Raw genomic sequence first — 9,196 nt, 5'->3', positions numbered from 1 at the left:
ATTATTTTTTTTTCATACGAAAACTCCCATATAATGTTCAATCAAACGATTTATACTCAATAAAAATAATTTGATTTGTTTTTTTGAAAGACTATAAATATATCTTAAATCTTGATTCATTAAATTAAAGACATTAATGTATATAACATACTAAAAAAAATCATACACAATGAAAAGAATCCGACTTCTCCCACTAATTTGATTTAATTCATCAATACATGTCCTTAACAAATTATTTAAAATAAAAGAACCAATCAAAAAGAAAATCCACGTAAGCCTTTGAACTCCCGTTTTATTCAACTCCAATTTCCAAATCAACCAACCAAACTCATACAACTAAACCAAAGTGATTCACACAACACAGTCTCCGCTCTTCTCTCTCTATACCTCCAAAACCCGACCCGAAAATGCGATCCAAATCGGATCCCCCGGTGCCCACACCCTCCTCCGGCGGCTTCGATTCCTCCTCCGGCGCATCCATCGATCCAATCTTCCACCTCCTCCGCGTCCTCCCCTTCAGCTTCCTCCGTCCCCCTCGCCTCCGCCTGAAGCTTCCCTCCCTATCCCTCCCCTCCCCGAACGCCGTCTTCGCCCTCCTTCTTCTTACCTACTTCATGGTCGTCTCAGGCATCGTCTACGACATCATCGTCGAGCCCCCCGGCATTGGCTCCACGCAGGACCCCTACACCGGCGCCGTTCGCCCCGTCGTCTTCATGTCCGGCCGTGTCAACGGCCAGTACATTATCGAGGGCCTCTCCTCCGGCTTCATGTTCGTCCTCGGCGGCGTCGGCATCATTCTCCTCGACCTCGCCCTCGATCGCAACCGCGCGAAATCCGTCAAGGTGTCCTACGCCTCCGCCGGAGTTTCCTCCGTGGTTCTCGCCTACGTCATGAGCATGCTCTTCATCCGCATCAAGATCCCCGCGTATCTTAGATGAATGAGTTGACTCGCTTCCTGAATTTTGCGTAATTTGTAGTTTGACTGTACCTGAGGTTTTCGTTTTCGCGTATTCTAGTGTTGTTGAATTGAAATGGATATAATAGTAATTGGATCTGATTTGGTGTTATTTACATGGAATGTACTTTTTTGGAGTAGAATTGTTTGTGGTTATGACTGAGTGTTTTTGTTTGTTTGATGTGCTGTGATTTGTGCACATTTGAATTGAAGTTTGTGTTGATTGTGGATTGAAGCATGTTTGTGAAGGGGCAATGTTTTGGTGTATTGTCTCATAATCTTATTCTTATAGACCACACACACAACATAGTGTTTGGATGTTTTTTCTTCATTATTACTATGTGAGACTGTTAGATTAGGGATTACATTATGAAATTCTAGGAGATAAAAAACATGGCATCAAGCATGAAAAATGGGAGTGGAGATTTGATTATGGATTGGCTGATTGTGTTGTGTTTATGTGATTTTATGCTCTTGCTCTTCCTCTTGTTGATATGGTGTATCCCTATGTATTTGTGCCCTCTTTGGCTGTCCTGCAATTTTCAAGCTGCAATTACTTCTTAGAAGTTAGAACAATAGTGGTTTGTGTTGTTGACCATAACCTTGCCTTCTCTTAGCACTAAGTCCCTCTGGGGATTGCTTGGTCCTGGTATCAAATTCTGGCATGGCCATTTTGCCTGTTGTTTAGTCTGCTACTACTTTTAACAGTGCTGAATGGCGTCGTTTGATCCGTGTAGCCGACCTCACCTAGTGAGATGAGGCTTTGTTGTTGTTTAGTCTACTACTTCCCCATCACACCCACATAGGCCTCCTTTTACCAAGGAAAAGTTTTGCTCAACTCCTTTCTCTCATTATCTGTAACACTAATACACTATGCTAGAATCTAAGTACTTTAAAGAGCAATTTATCTCTTTGTTGTCTGTGGACTCTGATAATCTTTCTTTCCTTATATATATCTTAGAGATGTTTGCAGAAGCAGAAAATTAACTTGATAATTGCTCACCGTACTGTTGATAATTATCATCTTTTGCACTGTTAAAACAAAGTGGGCTTTAAATTTAATATTTCTTGATATAGAGGAAAATTCTCTCCTGAGACCCACGCTAATAGAAGGTGAAAGTCTCCTCTGGAAATGGGAGATCTATGTCTCGTACCCAGTTGACATTTCAAAAAACATGCAATAGAATTCTAAGAGTGGAAGATTACTTTCTTTTTTAGTTTCACATGATCTAGGCTAATCAGTTATTGTAGTTCTTTCCTCAGGACCAAAAGCCTTAACCCAAGTGGCACCAAGTCCCTTTGGAGACTACTTGATCTCAGGTTCAAATCCCACTCAAGTGGGCTTTTTTGGCCCTGGCCCATGTGGGCTGGGCCAAATTGACAGCTCTAAGGCTGATTTGCCTCCATTTTAGCGTTCTATCCTACTTCCCATACCAAGCCAAGCCTTAGATCTCCATTTTAACCCCAAAAGTTTAAAACAAAATATTCAGACAAAAGAATTTTTGGTCTTGATTAGCTTTGGTCTTTGCCCCCTTCTTTCTTTCTCCAGCCTATGTGGCATTTAGTGACATGGCAGATTCCCTTGGTTACATAACTAAATTTCTTTCTCTACCTTACATTCGACATGGTCCAGCATAGGGAGGGGCAAACAGGGGTACTGACTACTGAGTTCTTGTGGTAATGACTTAATATATAAAAAAATGATTATTGTGAGAGTTTTGATATGTATATGAAGTTTATCAGCCTTGGGAGGTAGATTTTGGTTACATATGCATTATGAGCTATGAAGATAAAATCTTTGGAACTAAGATTTGTAATCAAATCATAAGTAAACTACGGCAATTTCTATATATTTTTTTTCAATAGATCAAATAAATGTTATATAAACAGCCAATAAACTGTGTGAACTTCATCAACTTCAGGTTTCACTTGAAATCAGTAATTCAATTATTGTTCACCCTCAGATATATCTGTCTGTGTGCGTTCGCAATCTGTCTAACCATACCTAAGTTTGGCTTGCTTGCACTTTATAGATATTGATTTTTTTATATTTCCATACCAAGTGGACTCTGTCTTCTGTTGTATACTTTGCTCTTTAATGCGTGATATATGTTACTGGAGGATCAAAATTAAGGGAACATGGTTGCATTATTTATTTGGCTGCTAAAGATTGGTTTGCGCCATCTCAAGATATCTCTGAGATTTGTTCGTTGATAATTCTTGCTGTGGCTCAACGTTGATCTGCATGCACTGTTTATTTGTGGATATCTGAAATGATGATTTGGTTTGTTGTTCTGCTGGCGTGCATGCTTTTAGTAGCTTATTACTAGCATATGTTGCTAAGGCAGTCATCTTTTGCTATATTCGCCAAAAAAAAGTTATCTTTCTGCTATTTGGGTATTGATCTCTCAAACCATTTCCCTGATCTCTCAAACCATTTACTTCTAAACCTTTTTTTTAATGATTTGATCGTAGTTTTTCTAGGTCTCTCATTAGTAATCTATCTTTTGCTCAATCCTCCTCATTGGTACTTTTCTCTACATGTGGGCTATGGTCAAACCATTTTAGACAATATTACTTCTTTTTTACAATGGAAGTGATACTAACTTTCTCCATAAAGATTATATTCTGAATCCTATTGCAGCACAACCATTCTGTGCAATAAACTACTTCGTATTCCCTGCCTTACATTTTTACGAGGCTTACAATATATTTGTCCAGATGGGTACGAAATGTGAATTGTCACCTCCGTCGGGTAAAAATATGCCAGCATCTACTTGATTTATGTTGCGTTTGAGTTTCTCGTTCCAATTTGGACGATGATATGCGTGGATGCACAAGCAATCACCTTAAAGCAATCAATCTTCAATAACAAATTACGAAGATTAAAGAACCGGAAAGATACTAGACTAGAGTTCATTTTATCTTGTTAACAGCAATTAATTTATCTTCCGAAGAAACTTGACATCGACAGACTTTCAAAGTTTCACAAATGGACAAATTCACCATCATTTTCAACTCAATTATACATTATAGCTATTATTTTGCATACAACCTAACCCGAAATTTCATATATTCATAATTGTCGCACCTTTGATTGTTGGAATTCAACACATTAAACCAAACTATTCAACAAAAGAAAAATTATTACATAATTCAAGATTATCATAGACAATCTGGAATAATTTTCAAATGATACGTAATTGAGTTTTTAAACTCTTTTTTTATATTAAAAAACTCAATTACATATCACATAAAATTTCAGTAGGACCATAGATATATAATGGTCTTAGATTATGCAATAATTTATCTTCCAGACACAATGATTTACAAAAATATTCTACCACTTCTCAACTGAAGAAATGGCGGGGGGAACGATGGGGAGAGAACAGGCGAAGAGGGGAGAGCATCCCCATGAAGCCTGGGGAAGCAAGACCATTGATATTCTGGTGCTTAAGCATGTTGTAACCCACATGTTCAGGTCGTTTCCCATTTCTAAATTGTTTATTGAAGGTTCCACATTTCACAATCTTCCCCATCCACCACCTTTTCTTAGTTTTGTTTTGATCACTTGAGTTAATCTTATGATGCATGTACTCCATCACCACATGAAGTCCTTGTTCCACCACCTCCATAGGGGGACAGGTAAGAGGGTTCCCTTCAACACTCAGCTTCTGGAGATTCTTGAGGCACCCAATTGACTCAGGCAAGGTCTTGATGTTATTGTAGCTAACATCAAGTTCAACAAGTGACCAGAGAAGCCCTATGGAGTAAGGGATGGTCTCCAAATACTGGAAGTTCTGGCTCACATTAAGGGTCTCTAGGTTGATGAGGTTCTCAAGGTCCTCAGGAAGTGCCCTTAGGCAATTCAATCGTGCATCAAGAACCTTCAAAGCTGTTAAGTGTGAAGTGGAGCTTGGAAGAAACACAAGCTTGTTGGAGTTCACTGAGAGCTTCTTTAGGTTTATGAGCTCAAACCCTATTGTGTCTGGCAGCTTGCTCAGCTTGTTGAAGTTTGCATTCAGCTCTTCTAAGGCTCTGCTAGGTCAAAATTCATCATAGCATGCAACATGCATGCATGTTAAGATAATGAACCACGTAATAATCAACATGAATAAATTCTGATACACACAATCACAAACACAATTAATCACCCCTATATTAATTACAATCAATTAATCTTATTTGTTTCTTGCACGCTTCTGATCATGTCATGTCATTTTGATTTGCAAGGAATAACAATGTTGATTTTGTGATGTAAGAGCTAGAAATGCTCAATTAATGCATGGCATGTTGAAATTAGAATGGAATAATTTAGGTGATTGAAGAATTAGAATAATTAAATGGAGATTATTTAAGTGGTTACATATCGTCGCCGTCATTAGACCTGTACTATGTAGATTTATTATTATTGTGTGATCGGTGACTTTTGACAATGCAAAAGGTTGAGGGTCATCATCAATCGGTGCCTTTTCCTTCAGTCACATGCACTCTTCGTTTGTAACATTTAATTTCTTAGCATACAATTAATTTAAACTAAATTAAGTATCCTGAGCTAGCCATATTTCAAACTTGTTTTAGTCGAGTGCACCTACCTTTGATTTTGATATACAATTCAAAATATAACTATAATAACGGCAAATATTTCAAAAAAATGAGGGATTAATTCTTTTTACAGACTGTAGCCCTCAATTTGTGGATGCTTATTTTCCCCATATTATTTAACTTATTTTTCTTGTTTTTTCTTCAAAAGAAAAGTGTATGAGTTGCTATCATCCTTTACATAATTCGCTATCATACAATAAATTACATGTGTTTAATAATCTACATTAGACCATGGTTTATCAAGCTTTCGAATGTAAACATGATGTAGGATTTGGCGACTTTCGTACACCGTACGCGGGATTTGATGCCGTAGTGCGAAAATAAAAAATGAAGAACGGAAAAGTTTTGTCCACAAACATTTTTGTCACAGATAACGTAGAACGAGAGGAAGAACCGTTGATAATTCAGGTAGAAAATGATGATTTTTCTTATTATAAAAAATAGTTGTAGAATGGTCAGTGTTTGATTTTCGTGAGTTTTGCGTAAAAACAGTACATTTTGTAGTATGAATTGTATAGTTTTTTCAATCTTTTTTTTACATCACTAATTAATTTTATCACATATTTCCCTCTCGAGTCTTTCCTTCTTATATCTCCTAATTATTAAAAAAACTTGTAAGAAATATGTGAGACTAGAATTTCGTTTACATAAGGTTACCCATAGAAACACACACGAAAGAAATATTATTGGAAAAGAAAAGAAATCTAAATTTCCGTCTGTTTTTTCTTTTGTCTTTTTTATCGCGGTATTTTAATAATAACTTAGGAAAAAAACAGACAAGTAGGGATTGCTATTTAAATATTAACTTTTGCTATAGTTTACTTAGAGCTAGGAATATAGAATATGACACAAAAAGCTGTGATAGTAGATTTGAATGGAGCAGATATACGTACAGGAATTGACCAGCTATATACTTTGTTCGATACCAAACTTTTTTAATTAAATAGGTACAAGATATTCTAATTTATTTTTCTTCAAAGTCATACATTAAAAGAGAGTAACACACATACAGCTAAAATTAACATATTTGCTGTATTCTGATATATGCCGGCAGAAGATAGATTAGAAAAAAAGAAACCACACGTGCGAATAATTATCAAGTGATTTTAATTAAAAGGTTCAATTTTAGCAAAATAGAAAAGTTAATTCAATTATATATATATGCAATTTGCCAGAATTTCATGATTTAATTATCATCATAAAAAATAGAAATTAAGAGAAGTGATGAAAATGAAGGAACCTGCAATTCTCAATGGTTTTGGGGAGGGATTCGATGAAGTTGCCTGAGACATTCAAAACCTTGAGCTTAGAGAGGCAGCCAATGGAATTGGGAAGGGAGTTTAGCTGGTTGGAACGCACGTCCAACACTTCCACGTTTAGAAGTCTAGCCGTTAAGGATTCCGGAATTTCCTGTCAGAGTATAAAGTTTTTTTTTTTACACATTAAATTCATATAATATCTAATAAAACATTTATATAATCCAAATTTTGCTAGTTCCATCTCCTAAAATAAAGTCTCAATTAGAATGTTATGAGAAAAATATGATTAAAAAAAGATATTTTATTATTGATAATTAATCAAATTCTTTAAAAAAAATAATAAAATTGATGAATACTCCATAAATCTTAATATATATATAATCGATTTGGAGGAGAATGATAAAATAACCCCTCTTATTATTTTCAATTATAATATATACCATATACTCATCATGGTTTTCAACATTTAAATATAAATAGCTTCTAAGAAAAATTGGATTTTAACAAATTAATAAAAGGATATCGTTTAATTCGTATATCTACCCATAGAGTGAAAAAAAGATTAATTTCTTCTTCTTTTTTTAGAAGATTGATTCTTCTTTTCTTATAGTATAATCAAATACTCATTAATATCCTTCCAAACTTTCCTATGACTGCACCGTCTAATGATAATGAAAAGAGATATGGGATAAATGAATTATAAGTGGATGCACTTATTCCATGTTTATGGTGCTCGATCACTTATTCATTTCTAGTTCTCTTCCTTATTCTCGATTATATCCTAGTTCATATATGCTATAAAATATATTATATACTTTTTGTGTGTGTGAATTAAGATTATCTCTTACAACCAGAAACGAATTCCCTCTGAGGGGGTAAGTATAGGCTATTTTTCTCAATGAAATCCTTTTTCATATATTCATATATACATGACTAAAGAAAATGGAACCTTTGTCACAAAATTGAATATTTGGTAATCACTGTATGTCGGGCAAAAAGAAAGATAATAGCGAAGGTGGTAACCAAAAGTTAATTAATTTTGACCCTTTTATAAATAGAGAGATATAGAGCTATTATGAGTTTATAAGATGAATACTAAACTCCATATCTATAAGGGTTCTCAAAATATTCATAATCATTTTGAACAAATCAAAATATGAGTGAAATTATCTTTGACGTACCTGGAGATTGTTATTAGATAGGTCCAACTTGCAAATGGTGGCTAAATCAAGCGAAGGTTTGGGAAGAAACTCCAAGGACATGCCACTCAAGTCCATCACTTGAAGCCTCTCTTTCTCCATGGCTTTGCTTCTCTCCCTCTTCCTCATCGTGTTATCCATCTTCATCATGGGTTGAATATGAAACTGTTGCATCATGGGTTGAATATGAAACTGTTGCAATTGGTACATATTCATAATTGTAAAATACCCCACTTTATAATAAAAACTCGATTTTGTCTTGATATATACAAAAGTCAAAAACGATATTCCCCTTTTTTTCTTGTTTTTTGACTTTTTTTTCCCCTGGGCCAGTTGAAAACAAATTCCAACAGTTGAAAAGAGAGAGAGGGCTGGATCCTGAAAGAAGATGAGGGTTGTGGGGGATTATACAGTGTATACACAAAAGGGTGAAGAAGGAATAGAAGATTTTTCTTGGTCCATGAAGTGTGTACGCACAAATTTATGGGTGAAAAGAGAAGAACGAAATGACGTACGGATGAGGAAGTGACGTTGGATGGAAGTACAAGAGCCGTAGTGGGTCAAAAGTTGCGAGCAATAATGAGCATAGCCACGTTGCCCACTTCATTACCACCACCTCCTGATTTATATTTTCAATTAAGATATTAAGCTTCTTATAAAAAATTAATTAGAATAAAGAATGATCATACAGAAACAGATATGTTTATATATCAAACACTCAATTCGTAATAGCTTCTTCTTTTTATCATTTTTTCTATGATACCATATAATTATTTTTTTATCATAACCTTAATATAAATTATTCACTAATTTTATTGATAATTAATCTTTATAAAAAAATTTGATAAGTTTAATTGTTCATTATAGAGATGATTTCTCTTTCAATAACATATTGATTGTCATATTATGTCATTTATTAAACATAGTTATAATTCTTTTTTCTTTTTTTAATAGACCTCACCTAATGTTGTGGTGTTGATGAATTATTTTCCTAGAATAAATTAAAAATTCAAATTCTTTTATTTATTAATTTTTTTAATAGTTAGTTTAAAATTGTTCTACGAGAATTTATTGTTGATTAATAATGTGATTCTTTAATTAGAATTACTTTTTTATAATAAATATCAATTTAGTCTCAAAATTATATTAAATAGTTCAATTTAATTTCTAAATATTTA

General features: G+C 34.5%; 2 protein-coding genes across 3 annotated transcripts; one reads left to right on the top strand and one right to left on the bottom strand.

Moving 5' to 3' along the window:
* Window positions 1-322: 322 nt before the first annotated feature.
* Window positions 323-1,111, top strand: LOC100776251 (putative oligosaccharyltransferase complex subunit CG9662). The gene has a single exon (XM_003546398.5). The coding sequence runs from the start codon at window positions 408-410 to the stop codon at window positions 936-938; it is 531 nt and encodes a 176-aa protein (XP_003546446.1). The 5' UTR covers window positions 323-407; the 3' UTR covers window positions 939-1,111.
* A 2,852-nt stretch (window positions 1,112-3,963) lies between these two features.
* On the bottom strand, window positions 3,964-8,530 carry LOC100775711 (plant intracellular Ras-group-related LRR protein 6). 2 transcript variants are annotated; one of them, XM_041010152.1, is made up of 4 exons: window positions 8,198-8,528; window positions 8,001-8,170; window positions 6,801-6,970; window positions 3,964-4,993 (listed from the first exon to the last, which is right to left on the bottom strand). In XM_041010152.1, exons 1-4 carry the CDS (start codon window positions 8,232-8,234, stop codon window positions 4,306-4,308), a joined length of 1,065 nt encoding a protein of 354 aa, XP_040866086.1. In that variant the 5' UTR covers window positions 8,235-8,528; the 3' UTR covers window positions 3,964-4,305. The 2 variants fall into 2 exon arrangements, with proteins under 2 accessions (XP_040866086.1, XP_003546445.1); XM_003546397.5 differs by having other exon boundaries at window positions 8,001-8,530.
* Window positions 8,531-9,196: the final 666 nt, after the last annotated feature.

This window comes from Glycine max, chromosome 15 (assembly GCF_000004515.6).
Source record: "Glycine max cultivar Williams 82 chromosome 15, Glycine_max_v4.0, whole genome shotgun sequence".
Taxonomy (NCBI): domain Eukaryota; kingdom Viridiplantae; phylum Streptophyta; class Magnoliopsida; order Fabales; family Fabaceae; genus Glycine; species Glycine max.
This window is presented reverse-complemented; position numbering and strand designations above follow the sequence as displayed.